The sequence below is a fragment of the Syzygium oleosum genome, unplaced genomic scaffold (genome assembly GCF_021117445.2).
Source record: "Syzygium oleosum isolate NSW1041296 unplaced genomic scaffold, Sole_v2.1 Sole_v2.13, whole genome shotgun sequence".
In the NCBI taxonomy this organism is placed as follows: domain Eukaryota; kingdom Viridiplantae; phylum Streptophyta; class Magnoliopsida; order Myrtales; family Myrtaceae; genus Syzygium; species Syzygium oleosum.
The window spans coordinates 6,049,740-6,077,643 of record NW_026607497.1 but is presented as its reverse complement, the minus strand read 5'-3'; the positions used below and the strand labels follow the sequence as shown (position 1 = coordinate 6,077,643).

The following is a 27,904-nucleotide window of genomic DNA, read 5'->3' as shown; positions in this document are numbered from 1 at the left end:
TTTTAAGCTAATTGATTGAGTGACTCGACTCATCCCCATCTTGCAAGCACTCATTGCATCTGTTCTTAATCATTTCGAAATATTATTACGTGAACATTTCTTACACGAGCAGTGTTGTTTTGTTTTATGTTGATTTTGAACGGGGAAGCAGGAAAACAGAAGCCATGGAAGTCATCAGCAACGGGGTCCGATCGATCAGCAACCATTCTGTTGACACCTATAATTAATTAGGTTGTCGACAAAAAAAAAAAAAAGTAACGGAGACAAATGCGTGAAGGTCATCAAGGAATGACGTAGCCCATAGAAGGTTGTTTACGTAAGCAGACAACTGGCAAACATTGGAATATCCTATTGGGAAATTTGAGAATTTGAAATTGAAAAGGCTAAAATCGTAGAGGAAGCAAGCGCCACATGAGCTTTTGTACCGAAAGTCGTCAATGAAAACTGCTATGTGGAGCCCAACCCATCGAAGTTGTCAATGAGAAAAGGAGGAAGGACGGGTGTCAAGACGGAAATAGATCGATAACGGTTATCACCTCGGGAAGGATAAGCGTCAAGACGGAAAGAGATCGATAACGATTATCGCCTCGAGAGGGACAGGTGTTAAAACGGAAAGAAATCGATGACGGTTATCACGTAGTGAAATGACAGGTGTCAAGACGGAAAGAGAATGATGACGGTTATCACATAGTGGAATGACAGGTGTCAAGATGGAAAGAGATCGATGACGGTTATTGCCTCGGGAATGACAGGTGTCAAGACAAAAAGAGATCGATGACGGTTATCACATAGTGGAAGGACAGGTGTTAAGATGGAAAATAGATTGACGATGGTTATTGCATAAAAAAGGACAAGTGTCAAGATGAAAAGATAAGATTGATGGCGGTTCATGGATAGGTGTCATCATATGAACGACGAAGATGAGATCAATGGTGGCTATTGAATATGGTATCAAAAGGCAGTTATCAGACTTGCAGTATAAATATTACCCAATAGCCAGAAAAAGCCCTCCGGCGAATATACATCAAAATGCTATCTTTCAATAATCTTTACTTTCCAGTACTGCATTTTTAGTTTCCATAGCTGTAGTTATCTACGTTTTAAGCCAAGTAGCTTTGTAATGTTGTATCAATGGAGTTCGAATGCCGCCAGTCCGTAGCTGGACTAATTTGTTTGAATTGTTTGTAAAGTTCAAAGTTTTATTAGCCAAATTTCGTTACGATACAAAATCTGTGTTACCGACCAAAATAAACAAGCTCTTTGTTCACGTTTGGATATCTCATGCCCGGAATTAGTCGCGGAACCCGGTCTCCTCTCACTAAGAACCGAAGAATGACATTTGGTGAATTATATTTCGTCGCAGGAGCATTTCCGGCAAAACATAATTTTGGCACACCTAGTGGGACTTGTGTGGTCAATTTGAGGAGTTACAATGGCACGAACAAGGAGTCGGAACCAGTTTGATCGTAACAACAACGTTGCAAGGAGTAGTGTGCCTTCAAATCCTGTTGTGGAGCAGGTAACTCGTGCAGAATCATTGAATGGATGGACAATGGTGGAGCAAGGATAAATAGGGGAGATAGACATCCCTAGACACCTTACTGAGGAATAGAGAAGGCAATTGGAATCGAATCCCATTACAATTGCTACTATGAGAAGAATCATTGAAGAACATCACAATAACTTAGCTAATTTGGTCGCCAAGTGTGTAGCTGATACAGTTAGGCCACTAATTATTAATACAATCTAGGAGATTACCAGTAGGCAGAGTCAATCGATTGGTTCTACTCAGCCACAGATTGTTCCTGTTGCTCTTCTTAGTATAGTCGGAAGTCTTGGACAACCTACTACCATACTCCCTAGCATTGGAATCACAGGACAGGTTACGTCTCTTACACCGGTAAAGATTCTTCAGAGGGGAGAAAATGCGATGGTGAGCCAAGCATATGGCTATGCGACGACAAGTGAAAATAATTGGATCAATTTATTCTAGTGTAAGTCAACCATCAACCAATAGTAGTAATCTATCTGGACCAACCCAGACAAATGCAACTAATGTGAATTTGGTTCCTCAGCATACGGTGTTGTGCCAGTCGCATGATAACATGTCATCAGGTGGTTTTACTGCTCAACCTAATCTTCCCCCAAGCACTATTCCGATCAAATACTAATGCAGAGATCCAGGGGAGAGTTCCAACACCGCCACAGCCAATACCACAGTACCCAGTTTCACAATTGCCACAGCCAATACCGCAGTACCTAGTTCCACAACCACCACAGCCAATACCGCAATACCCAATTCCACATCCACTACAATCGATACCACAACAACCAGTACCTCAATATCAAATACCTCAACCTTTACAACAGAATATACCTCAAATGATGCCTCAGATTATGTAGGCAACTCAGGCAGTTACACTGCCAGTTATGATCCCGGCCGGGCAAAATCAACATTAAATCGATCAAATGCTACGGCAATACGACGGCGATGCATGAGGTTTTAAGTAGGTATATAGGAAACTATATCCGGAATGGATGGATGTGGTTTCGTACCCAATGGGGTTCAAGATGTCAGAATTTAGCCTGTTTACTGGTGAGGATGATCAATCGACACAGGAAGATATTGATCGATTTACTGCATTGTGTGGGGATGCTACATATGAAGATCATTGGAAATTGCATCTGTTTCCATTATCATTGTCCAAGACTGCTTTTATCTGGTACACATCTCTACCACCTAATTCTACATTTTCTTGGGATCAAATAAAAATAATATTTCATAATCAATTTCAAAGAGCTGTGCCAGATGTATCCGTTGCGGACTTGTCGACAATGAGACAGCATAATAATGAGTCAAATCGATCAGTTCATGTCTCGATTTAAAAATGCAAGGAATAGGTGTCTCGTACCACTACCCGATAAGACATTTGTTGAGTTTACGTTCATTGATTTAAAATTCTCCATTAGGGAAAGAATGGTGGGTCAGGCTTATTATGATCTGTTCTCATTAGCTACTGTTACCGTGAAACATGAAAACTTTTTGAAAGAGAAGGATCGAAGGCATGTTAAACATAAGATAAATTTTGTCGATGAAGTGTTGGTTAACGAAGATGAATTGGAATATGCTAAGGTAGCAGTAACGAAGATGATAATAGAAAAACCATATACATGCCCTGCGTTAAAACCGGCTAAGGCGAAAGAAAAGGGGAGTGTTATGGTAAAATTGAATGATGTGCAATATTATTCTTTTGATATAAATAAGGTCGACGAGATATTCTAATTGCTTTTGGCTGATAGGCAAATTAAGCTCACCGAAGGCCAAGTAATACCAAGGAAAGATGAATTGGTGGGAAAAAAATATTGCAAATGGCATCATTCGTGGAGTCATAATACAGTCAATTGTATTGTGTTAAAGAAAAAATATTCAAGAAGCAATTCGATAAGGAAAGATCAGGTTTGCGGATGATAAGGAAAATGCTCCTATGGATGTGGATATCGATCCATTTCCTGTCATGTCTGGGATCGTATCTTTAAAATCGGGGGAAGAACAGCATTGGTGCCAAAAGTTGTGTACGGAGCTCACTTTGGTGCCAAAAGTTTCATTTGGATCACTTAAGTGCCAAAAGTTTACGCCGGCGATCACTTAAGTGCCAAATCGGAGAAAAAACGATTACTTAAGTGCCAACGGCGAGAAATTCCGACCAAATTTAATACGTGGCTTTTATATTTAAATTTTAATGATACGTGGCATTTCCATGTGTATAATTCAATTTTTTAAATATTTTTTTCTGATTTTTTTTCTTTCTTTTCTTTTTTCTTTTTTCTTTTTTCTTTTCTTTTTCTTCTACCATGGCCGGTGGCCAGAGGCCAGCCACCGGCCATGGCCAGCCTCGCCGAGCGTCGCCTTCCTTCGGGCAAGGGCCGGCCTCGCCGGATCTGGCGAGGCGAGCCCTCGCCGGGGCTCGCCTCGCCGATCCGGCGAGGCCGGCCCTCGCCCGGAGGAAGGCGACGCCTCGCCGAGGCCACGACCGCCTCGCCGAGGCGTCGCCTTCCTCCGGGCGAGGCCGGCGAGACCGCCGTGGCCTCGGCGAGGGCCGGCCTAGCCGGATCTGGCGAGGGCGCCCGGCGAGGCCGGCCATGGCCGGTGGCCGGACGCCGGATCGGAAATAAGAAGAAAGAAAAGAAAAAAAAGAAAAGAAAGGAAAAAAGAAAGAAAAGGAAAAAAAAAAGAAAAGAAATGCCACATCAGCCCCCGGCGAGCCACGTCAGCCTCCGGCGAGCCACATCAGCTCGAGAAATTAATAAAAAAATGCCACGTCGGATTTCCGGTGAAGTGGCACTTAAGTGATCGTTTTTCAAAATTTTTGGCACTTAAATGATCCAAATGAAACTTTTGGCACCAAAGTGAGCTCCGTACACAACTTTTGGCACCAATGCTGTTCTTCCCCCCTTTAAAATCCAAAGGTAAAATGATGCAACCACATTTGTGCACTTGATGCAAAGAGGAGATCAGCTATAATTTTTATTCAAAGGGAAGATCTTTTTTAACACAAGTTCCCCCACAGAGAATGCCTTCTTGGGATCGATACAAGCACCAGAATTATGGCGGGTTAGTGGGACACTGGAGTTGAGCTTGAACTGCCCAAACTGTCGGCAATTCAAGACAGCGACCGACAAAATTTAAATCTTTCAAACAGCGGTACGAAGAGAGTGACCCAAGAATTGGAATGTTGGGTGAACCTAGTGGTAAATTTGATTACTACATCGATTATGGATCACCTCCTAGGCATTTGGAAAATGTGATAGCATCAATCTGACATCATCTAGATGGGGGGAAGAATTTGACGTCCGTATAGGGGGGATGACAAATTATCTTGATATCCGAGAACTTTGAAAGTACCAAATGATCCGCCAGAAGGTGCATGGTTCAAATATGGGAAATCCAAGGCCCAGGCAACAATATAACGAGAACTCAGAAAAAAAAGATTGCAAAGGAAAAGAAAGATGCATGAATTACAAAGGCAGGTCAAGCAGATCCATATCACTCGGGTTTTGCCAATTCCCTATAAACCTAGGAAATTTCGAGCTAAAAATCTGGTATGAAGAAGGGATTCAGGGAACTATAATCAGAATAAAAGGAATGATAATCAAAGGAATCCTGCAGTCAACGAGAAAACAGAATTCCAACCGACTATGTTATCAAGATCAGTTACTCCTACAAGCTCATGTATGGTCCAAGCTAGACTGCCTTTGCAATATAGAGTGACCTCAGTGGATTCGACAGTCAATGGAGATTCGATGGTCAATGAAGAGGACAAGGCAGAATTCCAATTCGATGATGAAGAAGAACTAATGGAGTTCGAAAAATTATTTTTACGAAGGGTCCAAACACCTCAGGGTACTCAACATAAATGTTAGGATTAATGGGTGCCCAGCTTCTAAAGTTCTTGTTGATGGGGGATCTACCCTCAATCTAATTCCATATAGGTTCTTTAAAAAGATGGGAAAAAAAGATGAAGAAATTATTCCATCGAATATTCAATTATCTGATTTCACAAGAGAAGTAATAGAGGTTAAAGGTATATTCGTAGCTAATTTGACTGTGGGGTCGAAAACCTCTAGGACAGCTTTATGTGTTATCGAGGCAGATGGATCATATAACCTGTTGTTAGGAAGAGATTGGATTCATGGAAACCAATATGTACCCTCGACCCTTCATCAGATGTTGGCTTTTTGGAATGGGAGCAGGGTTGAGTATGTTAAGGTTAATAGCAAGGCTCATGTATCCTGCGTGCATGCTCTAAGGACTAACCGAGATCCAAACAAGATGCCCGGTGAAAATTTATGTGTTATTTGAGGAATGTATCAATTCGAGGAAGAATTGCAAGATGGACTTTTGCTTTGTCTGAACTACATCTGATATATGTACAGCTTAAAGCAGTCAAAGGATAGGCGATCACCGACTTTATCGCGGAATACCCATGTGTACATTTGGAAGGAGAAAACACCGAAGACTTGATACGGGTAGTACCATGGATATTGTATTTCGATGGTTCAAGTACGGTAACAACCTCTGGTATAGGAGTTTTAATTGTATCCCATCAGGAACATCGAACTAAACTTATGTATAGACTTGATTTTGATTGTTCCAATAATCAAGTGGAGTATGAAGCCTTGATTGTCGGCCTTAACATATTGGCTGATATGAAGGTACGGTTTGTAAAAATAAAAGGAGACTCTCAGTTAGTGATCAACCAATTATCGGGGGATTACCAATGTCTCAATGAAAACATTATTCGGTACTTCGATATGGCGAAAGTTTTGCTAGATAAATTCTTTGATTATGAACTGGAGCATATAAAAAGAAATGAAAATGCAAAAGCCAATGAGCTAGCTCAAATGGCATCTGGGTATAAAATATCAAAAGAATTGGCCAAATTTATCATTACACAAACAAAAACTTTGCCATCGATAGAAAATCGAATCATGATGGTCCAGTCTAATGAAGAGCATATTGATGTCGACGAAAGGAATTGGAGAACACCTTTAATTGATTATTTAAATAATCTAGTCGCTAGCGATAGGAGATTTAAAAGACAAGCATTAAAATACTTATTGCTTGATGGTGAATTATATCGAAAAACAGCCGATGGCGTTTTGCTTAGGTGCTTAAGTAAAAAAGAGTCGATGGTAGCAATGGTGGAAGTGCATGAAGGAATATATGGTGTACATCAAGCAGGCATAAATATGAAATGGTTGTTAAGACACCACGGCTATTTTTGGCTGACAATGACTCAAGACTGTATCGACTATGTTAAAGGGTGTAAACCGTGTTAGAAACATGGTCCATTACAACATGTGCCTGCGTTAGTTATGTAGCCCATTATTAAACCATGACCATTTCGAAGATGGGCGATAGATATAATCGGGAAAATCTATCCTCCATCATCCAAAAAACATAGCTCTATACTGGTTGCCATTGATTATTTTACTAAATAGGTAGAAGTATCCTCGTATAAAAATATAATTCAGAAGATTGTGAAGGAATTTATAGAAGAGCGAATTATTCATCGATATGGAATACCGGAAACGATAATAGCAGATCAAGGCACTGTGTTTACTGGCCAGGAAGTCTTGGGGGGTTACTAAGTCCAGGGGAATCAAAATGCTTCATTCTACTCTATATTACGCACAAGCAAATGGACAAGCTGAAGCATATAATAAAGTTGTTATTAACCTCATTAAGAGGCATTTAGAAGAAAACCCCAAAGAATGGGATTCAGTCTTATCGACAGTGTTGTAGGCTTATAGAACATCGAAGAGGTCAAGTACAGGAGTTAGCCCACACATGCTAACTTATAGTTAAGAAGCAGTGTAGCCTTTAGAGATCACAGTACAATCGTTGAGGGTGAAATTGCAAGGGGGCATGTCCAAAGAAGAATATGATGAATTAATGTATGGGAACATCGACGAATTAGGAGAAAACAGGGCTACGGCTTTGGAGAGGTTGATTGGTCAGAAAAATAGAGTTGCTAAAGCATATAACAAGCACGTGAGAGAAAAACAGTTTGATATTGGCGATACAGTTTGGAAAACGGTACTACCAGTGGGCTCATATAATGAAAAGTTTGGTAAATGGTCGCCAAGCTGGGATGGTCCGTATTTGGTTACAGAGGTTTTAAATGGAAATGCATATTACCTGATGGATATTGATGGGAGTAGAGAAATGTCTAGGTCGATCAATGGAAAATACTTAAAAAAATATTATCCAACGATGTGGGAATTGAAAGAAAATGAAAAAGCTCAAAGTTAGCTATGCCATTTATGAAAGGAAAAATACATCGACTGGTAAAGGAGGTTGGACAAAGGGTTAACTACTACACTAGCTGTTCAAAAGGACCAAGTTGACCAAACAAAATGGTCTAATTTACAGAGATCTTTCAGGAATAGTCATTACGTGATCAGTCTAGACCGATATGACTCCTGAACATGACTACGAAATCAGACAAACGACCCTCTTGGCGACAATTCTCCTCTACAGCATGGTGATAGGCGAAAGAGTTAGCGTTCATGGTTGAATATTCTTGGTTGCTTTCCCTCTCCAATGTCATGAGAGTTTCAAAGCAAGTGTTAGCTTGCTCCTTTAAGTAATTCACCAGTGCCCTGAAAGAGTTGATGTCTTCGTCTATCCGAGCCAATAACTTGATTAGCCGCTTCCTCTCCGTTTCATCCTCTACTCTTTCTTCATACAACAGCTTCCCTTGAAGACGGCGAGTTACAATGTCCAGCAGCTCAGCTTTAGCATCTTTTGAACGAGACAGCTTGACCAATCCTACACGAGCGATTTCCAGGATCCTGTGTCAATCAAAGTACACCTTCTCTGCATGCTCGGTTAGTTCCTTCTTGTTGAAATATTCACTCTGGATGACCACATAGCGCTCGATCGTTGGCCTGTTCTCCAGAAAGGCTTGAAGCCCATAGTCAAAAGTCATACAAAACTCATCAAAATCGGTTCCAAAAGTCATACAAAACTCATCAAAATCCCCAGTTGGATGGTCAAGCAAGCGTAAGTAAAGTTCAGCCGGCATATCAGGTTACTCCATAGAGCAATAAACTCTTCAGTGAAAGAAGAGGTGCCGGAGGATGAAGAAGAAGAAGGCTTGGCCATGTTGAAGATATTGCAAGAATTCAAGAGGACTGTTAAGGGAGAGAACGTAATTGAAGTGTGACAATATCATGCCAGAAAGGTTGCTTAAATAGAAGACCGAGATAGAAGGGCACGAGAGGGAGTCGTGTGGCATTCAAGGGACGTGAGTAATAGATACAACTGACAGGTTATTTGAATTGATTAGAGAATAAAGACACATCGCAAGGTGCTGTTAATATTGGAGGAAATGGAACGACATAATGGATGTATAGGAGATCGTGTACGCCAAATCCGCCGGCAATTTACACAAGAAAATGGTAGATACAGACTATCGGAATTAAAAGACATTTATGATCAACATCTACCGAGTACAAGAATGTGAAGGGCCGTAGTTATGCATATTATCCTATGAAGATATGGATAATTATGACCGGCTATAAATTCAACCACTTTTGATATAAAGGGTTAGCCCCAGGCAGGTGAAAATGGTATAATGCCACTTAAATGAAGAATACCAAAAGGACAAATAAAGGGTTAGAAGCAAAATTCCTTGATCAAGTACATTTAGTAAAATGGAAAAGTTGCATTTATACAATGATCAAGAATACACATTGGCTTAAACACAGCAAAGACCCTAATATGTAGCAACTCTATAGTATAAACAGACGACTGATACCATAATTACATGAAATGTTGTTCAAAGTAAAAGTTGCGTAGGCACATCTCCAGGTCACAGTTAGCTTCAAAGAATTGGTCTTTCTCAGATAAGGTCTCTTGAAGTTTATCCTCCATGATATAGCATGTAGTCTCCAATTGACTCACCTGCTTAAGTTGATTAGCCAGGCGTTACAATGGAGTATCATCGACGTATTGATAATGTGCAAGGACAGCACGTGCTGGATTCAGATCTTCGTGCTTTTCCAGGTAAAATTTTTCGAGTTCATCGAAAGCATCGATACGATCCTGTCGAAACTTATAAGATGTCAAAGATGAGTCAAAAGAATGAGCAAATTCCTCGACAGCATACCCCATAACCTGACATTTTAAAGAGAAAGGTAAGCTGGATAAGTTAGTCAGCAGAGATTTGATTCCTGCCTCCACTATAGAATTAGTGCAAATATGGGCAAAACCAAGCGACAGTAAATGGAAAAGCCAAACCCATTTGAGCGGAAATTTGTCATTTGCCCGAGAAAGGCATGGTTTGCCAAAACTGCGCCTTGGTGGTGACGGGCTAGCATCAGAGATTGAAATATAGTCTTCAGGTTCAGTATTGATAGGGGTATTAATGTAATCCTCAGCCCTTCGTTTGCGTGATGTGATATTCATATCTGAAAGGCGAAAGAGAATGGAGGGTAAGACAAAAAAAATGATAAAAGAGATTCTATATGTTGATTGCTATAGCTATACCTTCATCAGATGAACATTCAAAAGAAAGGTCATAGAAACTGGACATCAGATTACAGGATCTCTCAAATGGATGATTCAGTCCAAGGAGAAGCCGGGTAACTTTGGACATTACTACGTCAACATGAGATGGAAAAAGAAATGCTCGATATTCAACCCACCATTCAGTGAAGGCATCAGTGCTTTGTGGTTCTCCAGTAAAATGGATATAGTCAAATTTTCCAAGATGACACGTGTAATTTCATTGCAGCAAGAGATGCTCCCCTCGTTCATGAAATGATGATTCATGGCATGAGAAAAGGAGTACTTCATAGAATAAATGATAGGGGCTAGAACACCTTGGGTAAGACCAAATTGGCGAGAACAGTAATGTGGATTATATACCTCGAAACTTGGAAAAAACTTGCCTTTAGTTGAAAAATCCACAACCAAGTCAAAGGGAGCGAGGATGCTTTTCTAGAAAATTCAAGTGTCAGGTTGGTCATAAAAGGGTTGGGCTCGAGAACATCGACATTGACTCTATAGAAAACGAAGTTCCTCGATGAAAGTAAAGCTTGAAGGAAGCTTTCAAAGACAGAAGTCCCGGTTGAAGGATAATAAAGAGGATGTCAGAACTTCAAAGGTCAAATTCACTCTCAATAGGAGGGTGGTCAGCTTTAAACCAGTGAACGGGAGGTAATCCTTTGTCGAAGAAAATTTCAGGGAAATATACCCGTAACCATTTGTGCACAATCCATAAAGGGCCGAAGAAAAGATCAGGATGTGCATTATAAAGAGAAGTCTGAGCATTTGTGAAGGATTGGTAAAGTATAGCGAGAACTATCCGACCCAAACCCACATCGAGGTCATGGGAAAGTATGTGAGCAACATCGATGAACTTTAAGTAAACCGACAAAGTTGGTGTACAAAATATATACCGTGAAAGCCAACATGGAAGAAATGCCACATGTTCATCAGAAATAATTTGCCCTTCGGATTTAGCGAATTCATCCATGAACTCATCATAAGGAAGATCAAGAAAAGTTATGTTTTGGAAGGGTAAACATACATATACTTCTTGAACACGGAATTCAACAAAAGAAGAAAGACCCGTCAAAGTTTAGACATCTAAGAGACTTATGGTTATTGGGCCACCAGGACTGAAAAAACAGTGTGAAGAAGGTGACTAGAAATTACAAAGGCTATCAATAAGGCCATATTCGATTGGATTGATAGACATACAATAGAACATCAAGGCCTTATCGATTCTAGCCAATTGCCATTGAGGTTCCATCACGCTCTTTATACGTTGATACCATTGAAAGAATTTTATGTCGAAACTGGGATAGGAACTGAACCGGTGATTGGAAGTCAACCAAGCATGGGCATGAATGTGACTTTTGTTAATTAGAAGAACTTCCTAATAATGACGAAGGAAGCATTCAGTAAACGCAGGAAGAGCTGGAGTGGATTTGAGGTAAGGACCCAGAACGGTGTGATCATTCTTGGTATCATAATCCATGAAGGACAAAGAAATGCGACCCATTGTTTCATAAGGTTGAAGATCATCGAAGTGGTTCAAGTATATGGAAGGTTGAGCAAGAGGAGAGAAAGGAAAGTTATACGTCATATATGGGGTTGGTGGAATGAAACAAGGTAACGAGAATGATCGGTATAAATAAACCTAGCATGGTAACTGACTGCACACAAGATAAGAGAACGTGGAGAAATTCAAATAAATAAATTCCCGCCATGAGGAATACATAAAGAAAAGAGAAAATATAAAATATTGGACCAAGGAAAGTAAAAGAGAATTTCATTAATTGACACTTTTCTTGGGGAACAGCAAGTTCTTTACATCACTTTGAAGGAACAACATGCTACGCTCAAATTTGCCATTTTTAGTTATATAATTATTATTGGTACGGTGATTCTTACCTTCTGTGGTCAACCGGCGCATATGTTCAGATTGCTTAAGCTCTTTGAGCAAAACAATGTCCTTGTCGAAGTCTTCTTCCAGTTGAAGTCGTTGTGCACGCTTGGATTCCCGTGCCTGTCAAAGTGCATCCAGCTGTTTCTCAATCTCTGCTTTTTGCCTCTCAAGGAGAGCTTCTTGATTATCAAGCTGAGATATTTTCTCGACCAGGGTGTGGAGGTTAGTCTGTTTCCCCTTAACATTATGACTGAACACTTCTATAGACTCGTTAATCTCAATACTAGGTTGGTCAGGGATAGTCAAAGACATAATTATGTCATAATTACGTCGATAAAACTCTGCCTTGCTAACAAAAGTTTCTAAGAACTCTTGAAACTTCATCTTGTGCTCAGGTGGCAATATAGCACTAGATTCAACATCACATAGCTCATCGAGTAGGGATTTTAGTTGATCAAAAGCTACGTGATTGTTCAGAATCATAGGAAAACCATCATTGGAGAGATCAAGTAGTCTCATTAACTTACTTTTAACCTTCTCGATGATTATCTTTCTTGGGGAAGCCATGCCATGAGAACTTGGGGTGAAGCTCAACACATAAGAGGCCTCCTCTAACATACGTTTGGCCTTCAGAAGAGATCTTGGAGACTTCCTTTCTTCGACATGGTCAGATTGATGACTTGATGAAGGTTGCATCTAAGGAGCATGAATGCTCTGAATAGGAAGAGGGGCAGTGGCCAAAGGTAGTATTGAGACAGGAGGTTTAGCTTCAGCTGGATTGGTAGAAGATTCGCCTAAGATGTTAGGACCAAGATTTGAAATGTTGATGACTTCTTTAGGAGCTAGAACCACCAGAGCCGACGATGCCGGATCATTCAAATCTTCAGAAAGTTAAGCAGGATTAATTATCGAGACAGATAGCAAGTAATGATAAAAAGATTGCAGCACAAATACCTTGGTCTGGCACTGTAAGGAGCAATATAGGTGGGTCAATTACAGAGACCTCGAGAGAAGGATCAACAGGATTGTATGGCACATTTCCAGCAATAAATATTCCTGTAAAATCTCATTATGTTACATCAAACGATAAAAGGAGACAATCAGATATAAGAGGGATAGACAAAGATAGATACCTTCAGGGTCAACTTCAGTGCAAATAATATTGAGTGGTTGAGAATTTGAAGCATATAAGGGACTATCATCGGACATAGACGCAGAAGCTGATGGGGCCGAAGTGTTAAGCCGCTTCTTTTTTATCAATGACGCAATTGGTTCCCTTCATTCCTCATCTACGTCTTTTGGAAGCTGATCGATTGATGAAGGGCCTATAGGAACAGAAATGAATTAAAGAATGATTCAAAGACAATGTACATAAAGAAGGAAAAGCAATGGACAGATACCTTGGCTATGATTGGTCTTCCCCTTGAGAGGAGATGTTTTCTCTCTAAGCTCGGCTTGTTCCATTGTTTTGGCACGAGTCAGTCGAGTCTGAATAGTGACGCCTCTCGAAGGAATTACTTCCTTTGGTTTGCTTGCCCTTGACAGTTATTGACGATCCCAAACAAGGCTCTGAAATGCTAACTTGGTTGGCTGGTTCCATCAAAATGGCCTTTCTACCCCTCTTGCCCTTTGGCTTAAATGTACAACCTCTTATCCGGCTCAACATGGCTTGGGTTGCGTCTTCGTAAGGGCTTTCAAAGGCAAAAGAAAGTCACCAGGAGGTCCACTCAGATGTACACCCAGGTTTAGGCTCAAATTCATAAACATCAAGGGCAAATTTGACACGAATGAGACGGGTAATTTTGGAGTAGCATATGAAAGAGGCATGAGTTTTATGGGAATATCTTTGTTTGGTCATGTCAGGAAATTCAAGAGAATATGGGATTGACATAGGAATGGCATAAACGAAACCGAATTGTCTGGCACAGTATTGAGGGGAATAGATTTCAAAACCATAATAAAACTTCCCTTTTTGAGATAGCCTAAGAGGAAAGTCCACAGGGGTAAGAATGCGTGACCAGAAATCAGTCCGAGCTACTGGATCAAACAAATAATTGAATTCATTTGCGTCGTAAGCAAAGAACTCAATTTCACTTAAGTCGATTGTTAGTAATGTCCGGAGATAAAAGGCAAAAGGGGAAAGATTCCCATAAACATTCAATGAAGAACAACTCAGCAAACGACACCCAAAAGGAAGAGGTGTAGGTGGTCGAAAGAGTGGATAAAAGTGATGGGGAAAATTACGGGAACCATGACCGGAAAGAAACGGGAATAATGAATAAGCCAGCATTGGAGTATCCATAATGGTCCAAATAAGGTACCCTCTTCTTGAGACATCATTGACAAAGACGCATGAGTTATTCCTTTATATAGAAATGCTAAGATCAATTGGCCAAGAGCAAGTGTTTTACCCACAGTAAGATTAGTTGCAAGTGGCAAAAAAAATTTGGAGATTTTTAGCAAAGGGGCAAAGAAAGCATATTTTAACAGCCATAAAAGGAGGAAAAGTATGCGTTCATCATGGTTTACTGGGTCGGAAATATAGGAGTATTTTTCAAGGAATCTACCATAAGCCAAGGTTTTTTCAGGAATGAAAGGCATTGTCAGAGAAGCCATATTGTCCACAGGGGTTCCGAAAAGGTGAAAATTAGTCGTGGCATATATGTCTAAGAGAGTAATGGACATTGGGACCCAGGGAAAGAAGAAGCAATTGGTTGAGGGGACAAAAAACTAATAGCAGCACCTAAAAGCCCTAAGTTTAGGTTGTATGACAACATACTGACCTCTAAAGCCACGTCAATACCAGCTCTCATCCAAGCAAGACAAGTAGGAACATCATCCCTTAATCTCGCATACCAGCAGTGAACATCCATCTCGAGGGAAGGGAACCCTCGGAATCTGAGGTCCAAATATCCGCGACCGAGGATTTCTGAATGGGCAACAACTCTCCTGCCTTCCTCGGAAAGCATGGTTGGAGTGAAACCGGGATTTGGTGATGATTGTAAAAACAGGGACCAAGAATGAGTTGTTCAGAAGATTCATTGACCAAATGCAGTAAATGAAGACAACAGTTCGAGGAGTTTTCATCTTCTTGGAGATGATCAAACTTTGCAATATACATCTTGGGAGAATATTTGGTGTCCATGGATACAGAAGGAGTAAGAGGAAATTTGGGGAAGACGAAGATGACCTAGAATCAGAGAAGGTGAAAAGTTAAATTTTGGATTTTTATGTGATCAAGATAAGACGATTCGAATGATCTACCATCATGAAGATTTTCCAAGCTATAAAAGATCGGGACTACGTATCAGAATAAAGTGAAACGTCGCAGCAAGATCAAGTGAATCGTGAAATACGAAGTGTTGAGTTCAAGATTGTACGGGACGGATATATTTCATTAACAGAATTAAATCTAAAAGAATTAATTCTTTTAAAAGGGGGCATATGTTGACACCTATAATTAATTAGGTTGTCGACAACAAAAATAAATGAAGTAATGGAGACAAATGCATGAAGGTCGTCAAGGAATGATGTAGCCCATAGAAGGTTGTTTACGTAAGTAGACAGCTGGCAAGCACTGGACTATCATGGCAGGAAATTTGAGAATTTGAAATTGAATAGGCTAGAATCATAGAGGAAGCAAATGCCACCTAAGCTTTCGTACCGAAAGTCATTGATGAAAACTGCTATATGGAGCCCAAGTCATCGAAGCTGTCGACGAGAAAATGAGGAAGGATAGGTGTCAAGACGGAAAGAGATCGATAATGGTTATCATCTCGGGAAGGATAGGTGTCAAGACGAAAAGAGATCGATTACGATTATCGCCTCCGGAGGGACAGGTGTTAAGATGGAAAGAGATTGACGACGGTTATCGCATCGTGGAAGGACAAGTGTCAAGATGGAAAGAGATCGATTATGGTTATCACAAAGTGAAAGGACAGGTGTTAAGATGGAAAGAGATCGATGGCGGTTATCGCCTCGGGAAGAACATGTGTCAAGACGAAAAGAGATCGATGACGGTTATCACATAGTGGAAGAACAGGTGTCAAGACAGAAAAGAAATCGATAACGGTTATCGCATAAAAAAAGGATAGGTGTCAGCACGAAAAGATAAAATTGATGGCGATTAATGGACATGTGTCATCAAATGAAAGGCGAAAATGAGATCAACGGTGGCTATTGAATATGGTATCATAAAGCAGTTATCAAACTTGCAGTATAAATATTACCCGACAGCCGGAAAAGCCCCCCGTGAATACACATCAAATGTTGTCTTTCAATTATCTTTATTTTTCAGTACTGCATTTTTAGTTTCCATAGCTGTAGTTATCTACGTTTTAAGCCCAGTAGTTTTGTAATGTTCCATTGATAGAGTTCGGATGCTGCCAATCAGTAGTTGGACAAATTTGTCTGAATTATTTGTAAAGTTCAAAGTTTTATTAGCCAAATTTCGTCACAGTACGAAATCTGTGTTGCCGACCAAAATAAACAAGCTCTTTGTTCACGTCTGGATATCTCCTGTTTGGAATTAGCCACAGAACCCGGTCTCCTCTCATTAAGAACCGAAGAACGACTTTCAGTGAATTATATTTCGTCGCGGGAGCATTTCCGACGAAACACATTCCGATCAAGAGATGGAGAATCGCAACCCCAAAATAAGAGCAGTGAATCTGGGAGGTTGGCTGGTCACAGAAGGATGGATCAAGCCTTCCCTCTTTGATGCAATCCCCAACAAGGACTTCTTGGTAATGTGCTACACGGATTTGCCTTAGTGTTTTCGTTGCTCTTTTAACCGATGATTCGTTTGGTTTCGACAATTTTTCTGATTGTCGAACTGTGCATAATGTGAAGGATGGGACTTGACTTCAGTTCAAATCAATTGCGGTCGGGAAGTTTCTTTGCGCAGAGTCCGGAGGTGGAAGCTGGGTAGTCGCCAACAGCACAGGGACCAGTGAAGTTGCCAAACGCCCAGCAGGTTCCGGTTCCAGTTGGGAGACATTCCGGGTGAGTTAGCTTTAAGCAGACAAATTACCTTAGGCTATGCAAACCCATGACGTTAGTTCGGTGGTTAAACAACGAACTTGTGTCCGTGGATTAGATGCACGGTCCACCAAGTGCGAATAAAATCCATGTTTGGGCTCCCATCGTCTGGGTTTTGGCTCACGTCTTACATAGATGGGATTTTGGTGGAGTTATCTTATGGGGACTAACATTGAACAAGGTTAGGGACGTGACCGATGCAATTACACTATACCCCGTTAGTAAAGTAAAACTCAGACCGTTCAACTTGGAAATAGTATGGATATATTCTTCTATTGACAACAATTTTCCGACTACAATAACTGTCATTTTCAAAGAAGATAATCTCGTGCATTGAGCTACAAATGATTTGCTGTGTTTGGTATGTGTAGCTGTGGAGAATCAATGAGACGCTCTTCAACTTCAGGGTCACCAACAAGCAATTCGTCGGCCTGGACTCCGGCAGGGACGGGCTCGATCTAGTGGCTACTTGTCATTCACCAGGAGCACCAGAAACCTTTGAGATTGTGAGAAACCCAGACGATGCAAGTCGCGTTAGAATCAAAGCGTCCAATCGCTTCTTCTTACAGGTCATCAATCTCTTTCCATTTCCTATTTCTTAGACAAGATTAATGCTAGATCCGTTAAGACTGGTTGAGAAATTACTGCAAGAACGTTGGACATGTATCGATATGTAAACGGTTTGTTAGATCTACTAAATTGGATGGGAATTATGGTCCACTTATTTGAAGGGCCAACTCAATTACGATTCTAGCATGTCGCGTTATTTTATAAACCAATTTAGTAGACCAAGGTTATTCTTCGCACATTGATAGACACTAGCCAAGTGAAAACTTTTCGAGACTTATTCGAAGCAGAGATTGAGAAAAACTAAGAAAGAAGAGTGATTATTGTGATGGAATTTGTTTTGCAGGTGATGACAGAAAAACGAGTGACAACTGATTATCAATGTGACGAGAGCGATGCATGAAAAGATGAAGACCCATCTATGTTTGTCATGAGCTTCACTAAAAGATTGGAATGCAAGTTTCAAGTCACCAATGGTCTTTGACCACGTAAAACCCCAAAAGTCATGAGGGTACAAGTTATAAAACTCTTATTTGATAACAGTCAAAGTGCACGCTTCTCAAACCCATTAAATTAATCAAATCATTTATGCCCAAATTATAACTTTAAATAAAGTCACTCTATTAAAAAAAATTCTTTTTATCTTATTAGTACATGGCTTACGAATAAGTATTCTTTGAGGAGGAACTGATTTTAGCCAGCAATCATTAATGTCGCCATATATGAAAACTGCGGTAGCTACTGCCGTATCCTGCATTTCTTGTATGCATCTAATGGGTCTCCAGCCCTGACAGCTTACTAACTCTTATTCACCACTAGCCAGTAAATGTTATCCATGGGAATGACATAAGATACAGCACAAAATATTGAATGAAAATCTAAATATGATGCGATACAAAATGTACAACCTACACTTACCAAGCTCAACATCTATTGGGATCCAGCTATGAGAAAATCGCCTTTATAGAATGGTACTTGACCTAACGTGTTGGGTTCTTTCGGGATACACGTGATTTTTGCTTCTATGCATGTGTGACACATGCATGGGTTTCCGGGTCATGTACTACAAAACCCTGTTAGGCATGTAAGTGAATTGTAAAAAAGTTGCAATCATGACAAGAACACGATCGAAGCCACCTTTTTCCAACTAACAAAAACTCTAAGCCAATTCGGCTTCAAAGCATGCCTTCTTTCCATGCGTAGACCTATGAAAATCCTGCGGTCTTCTTTCATCTGATCCTCGTGAAGAGACACAGTCCCTCCCACGCCAGAGACCCCTTCCTCGATGGGATTTAGGTTGCCGGTGTGTCCTACACGACCACTGAATTCTAGACCACAAACGGCAATCCGAAAAAACTGGAAGAAGGACCTTCTTTCATTGATCTTACTATTATACAGCACTAAGTTTTATGCATAGAGCCGAATGTTTCGTTAACTATTTGTGTACTTGAATTCGTAATAATGTCTTTATTTCGCCCTTTACTCAATTTGGATGGCGTGATGAGGGAGGGGATTGGAGAGGAAGAGAAAAGATTAACAAAAAAGCAAAAAGTAGTTCTTGTTTAGTAGGAGGGATTGAAATCGACGGAGCTGGAGAAAAAAGATCTCAAATTTTCTTTTTTGGTCCCTCTAATCTTCTCAAATCATTCCAAATCTAACTAAAATTGAGTGAACTTCAATAAGAGGGTATGAATTGATAACAGGAACATTGGAGTACGTTCATAGTGGAAGATGATTTCAAGTTCGTTGCCGAGAATGGATTGGACGCCGTGCGAATTCCGGTGGGTTGGTGAATAGCGAGCGACCCGAATCCTCTGCCTCCTTATGTTGGTGGTTCCTTGGCCTTTCTGGACAATGCCTTCTCTTGGGCAGAATGAGTCTATTACCATCTTCTCTTCGTCTTATCATATACAGATGCAATTTGCAACGTATCATTTGATTTTCTTACCTACGGGAAGTATGGGTTGAAGGTCATAATTGACCTGCACGCTGTACCTGGTTCCCAAAGTGGCTGGGAGCACAGCTCATCAAGAGATGGGTTCCGAGAATGGGGAGACACAGATGACACCATCGAACAAACCCTCCATGTCATAGAATTCTTAACTTCTCGGTAATCAATTAATTTGTGGTTCACATCCTATTCCGTGTACTAGGGATATCATTTGATTTCGCCTATGTAGATACAACAAGAGCCCGAGCCTTTATGCCGTTGACCTCTTGAACGAGCCGCTCGCAAAGATACTCCCTCTGGAGACCGTCACTAAGTATTATAGGGCTGGGCACAGCGCCGTCTGCAAGCACTCCTTCACGGCTTATGTGACCATGTCCCGTGTGCTCAGAGCCTCTGGCCCCGAATTGCTGCTCCCCGTGACGAGTGGCCTGGACAGGATGGTTGTGGACACGCATAACTACGTTCTGTTCAGGACGAAATTCGACACCATCCAAGATAACCTCGATTTCATATACAAGGATAAACGTGCCCAATTGGATCGCCTTGCTACATCGGATGGACCTCTCGCTTTCGTGGGTAAGTCCAAACTTGTAATAAATTATCATGCCATTGATGCTATAAATCATTGTGCTTCTATCTTCCGTGATTTGCTATATAAATATAAGAAAGGTGGCTCTATGAAGGAATGTGAAATTGCAGGTGAATGGGCAGTGGAGTGGACAGTGAATGGAGCAACAAAAGAGGAGTACCAAAGGTTTGCGGAGGCTCAACAGGAAGTGTTTGGAAGAGCCACATTTGGTTGGGCCTATTGGACTCTCAAGTGCGCCAACCTCCATTGGAGATTGGAATGGATGATCGAGAATGGTTACATTAAGCTTTAGACATTACCTTCAGAAATTCATACACACACACACACACACACACACACACACACACACATATATGCACTTCTTACTAAATTGTAAGTTGTAAGCTCTGATTATCTTTCATCAAGCAAATTTTTTGTCATCTTTGAATAAAAAATAGTCGAGGGAAGCTTTAGGGCACATGTGACTCACCTAATAGAATCGTAGCTTCCCTGAATTGTTGGTATAATTCCACGAAGAAATTCACGAAAAACACCCACGCCAAGCGCTCTGTTGAAAATGACTCTTCAAGACCAATTCTTCGTAAACAGAAACCCCACAAATATATATATATATATATATATAAAATATATTTGTGTGTATGTATGTATGTTTACCCACTGCCTAAAGAAGTCCAAATTTGGTCGGCCAGTATTAGTCGGCAAAACCTGAATTGGAGGTTTTTTTTTTTTTTTCAGAGTTAATACCACAAAAAACCCTAAATTGGTATACGTGTGACAAATTTACCCCAAACTAGTATACATGTGATAATTTTACCCTCAATTAATTTCCGTTAAATTTTACTATCAATTTTTTGAGTTGGATGACATGTGATAGTTGACGGATATACTAGTTTAGAGTTTTACCCTCCGTTTATCAGAGGTGGACTAGTTTGTGAGTTTATGTGGTATTAATACAATTTAACGGATGGTAAATTTGTCACAAATGTATCAATTTTTGGTTTTTGATGATCAAAAAATTAGTTTGTAATAAATTTGTCATAGATGTATCAATTTAAGATTTTTCATGGTATTAACCCTTTATTTTAATTTCCTAGATCAGGCTTTAATTAGGAATAAAGTGGACCTAGGACTTTCTTTCCTATCTTTCTTCGCGAAGGAAATTGCCGTGTGCCTTAAACACACTCATCTCCAATCCAAAGTCCAAGTTGGACTTTCCAATCTTGACTGCTCCGACACAGAATTTTTTTTCATAATATGCATTAATTGTTTTTGAACTTTCAGGTATCAAGTAATTCAATTTGGGTCAGATTTGTTCAATGGTCTCAAACTCAAGACATATTTGAATAATTATATTGGAATTGACAAAATTGGAAAGTTTATAATTAAATTGGTATATGTACAATAGGTTTAGGACTAATCAGGTAATTTTCCCAAAAAAAGGCTAAGGTATTTTTAGTGTTACATTCTAATTCCACATCTGGAGGCGTGGGACGCATAGTTTGGTTCATAAGTAAAGTGACGTGAATACAATTGATGATGTCTTTCCATAATTAATGACTGCAAAGATGTTACCATTTTGCACGAAATGTGTGAATTCCATCCAAGACCCGCTCTTCCACTAAAAGTATGACTTTAGAAAAATTACCAACACAGTCCTAAACCTATTGCAATTGTGTTAATTTAGTCATAAACCTTTTTTTGTGCCAATTAAGTCTAAACCTTTTGCATTTGTGTCAATTCAATTCATCCGGTCAATTTTGGATGGCTGGTGCTAACATGATGCCGGCCGTCCTACGTGGCATGACCGGCGCTAACATAAACAATTTTTAATAATAATTTAATAATTTTCCAAATTATTTTTTTCTTTCCTTTTTCCCTTTTTTTTTTCTTTCCCTTGCTTTTTTTTTTCTCCCCTTCATCTTCAACCTCTAGCCAGTCGTCGTAACTTAGCGACTGACCAAAGGCGAGGGCCTGCAAGGTTGGCTTTACTGGCCTCTGGTGAAGGCGAGCCTCGCCGGCCCTTGCTAGTGGCCGGTATGTTCGAGCCTCGCCCAGGCATGGCGAGGTTCATCCTCACCGTTGCTAGGCAAGGCCAACCTCGCTAGTGGCTATTGTGTTCGAACCTTGCCCTTGCCACTGGCCGTGTTCAAGCGTTGCCAAGGGTGAGTGAGGCTTGCCCTCGCCTCTAGCCGATTGCGACCTTCTAGAGGTTGAAGATGAAGGGAGGAAAACAAAAAGAAAGAGAAAGAAAAGAAAAAAGGGAAAAAAAGAAAAAAGAAATAAATAATTCAAAAAATTATTAAAATACTATTAAAAATTGTTCACATTAGCGCCGGCCGTGTCACATAGGACGGCCGGCGTTCATGTCAGCGCCAGCCAGCCAAAATTGACCGAATAGACTAAATTGGCAAAAATACAAAAAGTTTAAGTTTCAATTAGCACCAAAAAAGGTTTATAACCGAATTAACACAATTGCAATTGGGACTGTTTTGGTAATTCTCCTGTATGACTTTTGTCCGTTCTATTCTTGTGAAGTCTTTCTTTAATTTTGTAAAAAAATTTAGAATCCTCTTTTTCTTTACCATGTCTTGCCCATTTCCTAGAAATGTCGCATGCATAAATTACGAAATATTCTCTTCCACGATTAAAGTGACTTTTGTCCATTCTAATCAAGTGAAGTCTTTCTTTAATTTTGTCAAAAAGCATAGAATCCCCTTTTTCTTTACCACGTCTTGCCCATTTCATTACCTAGAAATGTCACATACATAAATCATGAAATTTTCTTGTATGGTCTGGGTTCCATGAGCTCCACAAAATTCGAGTCATTAAATTTTATGGGCTCCGCATAGGATTCTTATGATCTAACGTCCATTATCCACGGGCTTGTGTGTACCTGCTTCACAGAAGTATTTGTTCATGAATTGGAGACTTGAATAAATAAATAAATAAATAAATAAGGGAAAGCAACGAGAAGTTGAAAGGAAAAAAGGAAAAGAATTTAATTGAATGAAAAGACAGAGAGCGGATTGGTTGAATTGACCTGGACGTAGAAAATCCACAGCATGCTGAAGAATAATTAGAAGAAAATGTATTTATTTAAAAGGGTTTCTTAATGGGCGCCCCTTAAGCACTTGATAAGTATATTTATTTGAAAAGTTTTGTTAATAAGTGTTTGGAGGGCATTTATTAACCATAATTTAAGAATGATATCTTTTCATTTTTATAACACTAGTTACACAAAACACGAAAAAGAGTGTACTTGCGAATGATAGATTTTCTTTATTTAGGTGTTTAACAAGTGCCCTAACCACACTTGTTAACCAAATTCTATTTGGAATGATACAGCTTTCAAGGTACATCTTGTGCAATATACTATGACAATAAATATATTGCAAATCATAAATAGAAAATTTCATTAATTGTTTAACGAGTGTTTCGAGAAACTCTTTAATGGAGCCTTCTTTGAAAAAGCATAGCGAAATGGACAATAAAAGAGTGGTTGAATTATATAAAACACATAAATGTAAAATTTTCTTAAATCTATTTTGTTCTCCGGAAGAGTTAAGAAACATTACTATCTGAAGCACACAAAAAAAATCATCGTGCGAGTGACGGGGAAGTTGCCGTGCTGTTGACCAAAGTCAAGTCACACGAGAACCCATATTAGGTGAGTCAAGAAGAAAAGTTTAAGAAAAGCATTCGCAATGAAATGGAATGCACCAAGTAGATGAGATCACTCAGTATAAATAGACAGATGGTTTTTGGCAAAATTACATCATTCACGCAGACAACTCAGGTTTTAAGCTAATTGGGTGAGTGATTGAACTCATCCCTATCATGCAAGCACGCATTGCATCTCTACTTAATCATGTCGAGATTTTATTGCATGAACATTGCTTACACGAGTACTATTGGATATGTTTTAGTCATGTTAAGTGCATATTTTTGTGTGTTCCTCTGGGACAATCTGTTGCATAACTGACTGCTATTTTGTTTTATCTTGATTTTGAACGGGGAAGTAGGAAAGCAGAAGGCATGGAGGTGATCAGCAATGAGGTCCAATCGATCTGCAACCATTCCGCTCAAGAGATGGAGAATCGCAACCCCAATATAAGAGCAGTGAATCTGGGAGGCTGGCTGGTCACAGAAGGATGGATCAAGCCTTCCCTCTTTGATGCAATCCCCAACAAGGACTTCTTGGTGCTGTGCTACATATATTTGCCTTTGTATTTTTGTTGCTCTTTTAAGTGATGATTCGTTCAGTTTCGACAATTTTTTCTGACACTCAAACTGTGTATAATGAGTAGGATGGGACTAGACTTCAGTTCAAATCAATGACGGTTGGGAAGTATCTCTGCGCCGAGTCTGGTGGAGGAAGCCGAGTAGTCGCCAACCACATGGGGAATCCTGCAGTTGCCACACCCCCAACGTTTTCCGGTTACCCTTGGGAAACATTCAGGGTGAGTTAGCTTTTAAGCAGATAAATAACATTCGGCTATGCAAATCCGTGACATTAGTTCGGTGGTTAAGAAACGAACTTGTGTCTGTGGATTAGATGCACGGTACACCCAAGTATACATAAATTTCATGTTTGAATTACCACCATTTGGGTTTTGGCTTATGTCTTTTGTTTTGCCTTCGTAGCTGTGGAGAATCAATGAGACGCTCTTCAACTTCAGGGTTGCCAACAAGCAATTTGTCGGCTTGGACTCTAATGGGAACGGGGTCGATCTGGTGGCAACTTGTGATTCCCCAGGAAGACCAGAAACCTTTGAGATTGTGAGAAACACAGATGATCCAAGCCGTGTTAGAATCAAAGCTTCCAATGGCTTCTTCTTGCAGGTCATCAATCTCTTTTCATTTTCTATACCTTTCAGAAGAATAATGCTTGATATACTAAGACCGGTTGAAAAGTTATTACATGAGCGTTATACATGTACTAAGATGTTTCTGATCATTAGAACTAGTGAAACCCATCTGAGACTTATTGGATTTATTTTAGTGCATATACTAGGTTCACTGAATAATTGCTCCATTCTGGTTTACTAAGTTGAATGTTAAATATGGTCCACTTATTTGAAGGGTTAATCCAGTTACAATTCTCATCTGCCACGTCATCTTATAAAAATTAATTTAGCAGACCAACGTCTCTCTTATACACGTTAACATGTTAGGTAGACACCTACTGGGTGAAGACCTTGCGAGACCTATTAGAAGCAGAGATTGAGAACAATGACAAAAAAATTAAGAAAATAAAACTTTATTGTACCGTATGTGATGTGAATAGGCTTTTCTTAAGAGTGTGATTATTGTAGTAGAATTTGCTTTGCAGGTGAGTACAGAGGAACAAGTTAGAGCAGATTATCAATGCGACGAGAGCGATGCGTGGGGAGATGAAGACCCATCTGTGTTTGTCATGAGCATGACTAAACGATTGGAAGGCGAGTTTCAAGTCACCAATGGTCTTGGACCACATAAAGCCCCCAAAGTCATGAGGGTATGGAATTAGAAATCTCTTATTTGATTATGGTCAAGGTTGGCGCTTCTTAAACCCATTATGTTAAACAAATGATTTATGCCTATATTATAATTTTACTTAGGCTCCGTTTGTTTTTCATAAAAAGACTAATTTGGAAAATATTTTCCTAAAATTAATATCTTATATCTCTTGAAATAGTTTGTCAATGAAAAACAATTTCATTATGAACAACAATTTATGTCTTAACATTTTTGTGGATGATAAAAATATTTTTCATTTTTTTATTTTTTTTAAGCAATCAATTTTAGGAAAATATTTTTCAAATCATTCATTTTCCGCGAGACAAATGCACCCTTAAATCCACTCCATGAGATAATATGATTATTTTTTTAATCTTTTTAATATTTGGCTTGCAAATGAGTATTCTTTAAAAAGGAACTAATTCTAGTTGGCAATTATTCTTCATACATGGAAACTGCGATGGCTCCTACAGTTTCATGCGTCTCTCATATGCACTTCAAATGGTCTCTAGTCCCGACAGCTGACTAACTCTTACTTAGCAATGGCAATAGTAAATACCGCCACATGTAAATGACACAAGATACAATACAAAATACAAAGTGAAAATCTGAATATGCATGATACACTATGTACAATCTACTTTTACCAAATTCAATTAATTAATTACTGAACTTAGCTAGAGGTGATAAGCTTGGCCATTGTGTCAATATCTATACGCCCCATGCATCATCTTATTTGTGGAAACTTCGAAGTGGAAGCCTCTACTGTGATCCACCAGCTACGAGAAAATCTGCTTTATAAAATGCTACTTGACCTGACTGTTAGGTAAATTCGCGATGCATGTGATTTTTGCACTCACATACGCATGGTTTTCCTCGTCAAGTACTACAAAACCCTATGGTATATGCAACAGGAACATTGGAGTACGTTCATAGTGGAAGATGATCTCAAGTTCGTCGCCGATAATGGATTGGACGCTGTGAGAATTCCGGTGGGTTGGTGGATAGAGAGTGACCCGAATCCTCCGCCCCCTTATGTTGGTGGTTCCTTGGCCTTCCTGGACAAAGCCTTCTCTTGGGCAGAGTGAGTCTATTGTCATCTTCTCTTCATCTTAGTTCGTATGCAGATCCAATTTGTAACATATCAATCAATTTTTTTTACCTGCAGAAAGTATGGGTTGAAGGTCATAGTTGACCTGCACGCAGCACCTGGTTCCCAAAATGGCTGGGAGCACAGCTCATCGAGGGATGGGTTCCGAGAATGGGGAGACACAGATGACACCATCCAACAAACCCTCCATGTCATAGAATTCCTAACCTCGCGGTAATCAATTAATTTGTGGTTCACATCCTATTCCGTTACCAGGGATATCATTTGATTTCGCCTATGTAGATACAACAAGAGCCCGAGCCTTTATGCCATCGACCTCTTGAACGAGCCATCCTCAAAGACACTCCCTGTAGAGACTGTCGCTAAGTACTACAGGGCCGGACACAGTGCCGTCCGCAAGCACTCCTCCACAGCTTACGTGATCATGTCACGCGTGCTTGGAGCCTTTGGCCCTGAACTGCTGCTCCCCGTTGCAAGCGGCCTGGACAGGACAGTTGTGGACATACATAGCTACGTTCTGTACAGGACGAAATTTGACACCGTCCAAGGTAACCTTGATTACATATACAAGGCTAGAAGTGCCCAACTGGACCATCTCGCTACATCGGACGGACCTCTCACTTTTGTGGGTAAGTCGAAACTTGTAATAAGATTATCATGCAATTGATGCCACACATCATTGGGTGCTATTTTTGGTGATATGCTATATACATATAAGAAATGTGGATCTATGAAGTAATGTGAAACTGCAGGTGAATGGGTAGTGGAGTGGACAGTGGATGGAGCAACAAAAGAGGAGTACAAAAAGTTTGCGGAGGCTCAACAGGAAGTTTATGGAAGAGCCACATTTGGTTGGTCCTATTGGACTCTCAAGTGCGCCAAAAACCATTGGAGCTTGGAGTGGATGATCAAGAATGGTTACATTAAGCTTTAGACATTACTTTCAGAAACTCATGACTATAATATGTCTATGCACTTTTAGTAAATTGTAAGTTGAAAGCTCTGATTATCTTTCATCAAGTAAACTTGTTGTCATCTTCGAATATAAAATCGTCTGTGCAAGTTGAATAATATTAGTCATGATACTTTCATGACTTATAATAGATGTATTTTATATGTAGTAGCAGAATTCTATTGTTTCATGGCACAGAAATTATATTTTTTTTCTGTGCTGGTTCGCT

The 27,904-nt window shown here is 39.9% G+C and overlaps 1 protein-coding gene and 1 pseudogene across 4 annotated transcripts; both read left to right on the top strand.

The window, feature by feature from the left end:
- On the top strand, positions 1-27,843 carry LOC115674937 (glucan 1,3-beta-glucosidase-like). Of its 4 annotated transcripts, none has more exons than XM_056316835.1 (10): positions 1-15; positions 152-185; positions 24,170-24,289; positions 24,421-24,573; positions 24,758-24,955; positions 25,446-25,610; positions 26,527-26,696; positions 26,781-26,936; positions 27,006-27,352; positions 27,476-27,843. In XM_056316835.1, the coding sequence occupies exons 2-10, from the start codon at positions 165-167 to the stop codon at positions 27,655-27,657; spliced, it is 1,512 nt and encodes a 503-aa protein (XP_056172810.1). In that variant the 5' UTR covers positions 1-15; positions 152-164; the 3' UTR covers positions 27,658-27,843. The 4 variants fall into 4 exon arrangements, with proteins under 4 accessions (XP_056172810.1, XP_056172809.1, XP_056172811.1 ...); XM_056316834.1 differs by having other exon boundaries at positions 24,170-24,313; XM_056316836.1 differs by lacking the exons at positions 1-15; positions 152-185 and having other exon boundaries at positions 24,121-24,289.
- On the top strand, positions 16,428-20,421 carry LOC115674940 (glucan 1,3-beta-glucosidase-like; annotated as a pseudogene).
- Positions 27,844-27,904: the final 61 nt, after the last annotated feature.

Excerpts from the sequence above, each read along its gene's own strand:
- LOC115674937 (XM_056316834.1), top strand. The coding sequence starts at position 165 with ATGGAAGTCATCAGCAACGGG. Across the intron at positions 186-24,169 it reads TGGAAGTCATCAGCAACGGG|GTCCAATCGATCTGCAACCA; the intron begins GTCCGATCGATC and ends ATCAGCAATGAG. Across the intron at positions 24,314-24,420 it reads TCCCCAACAAGGACTTCTTG|GATGGGACTAGACTTCAGTT; the intron begins GTGCTGTGCTAC and ends TATAATGAGTAG.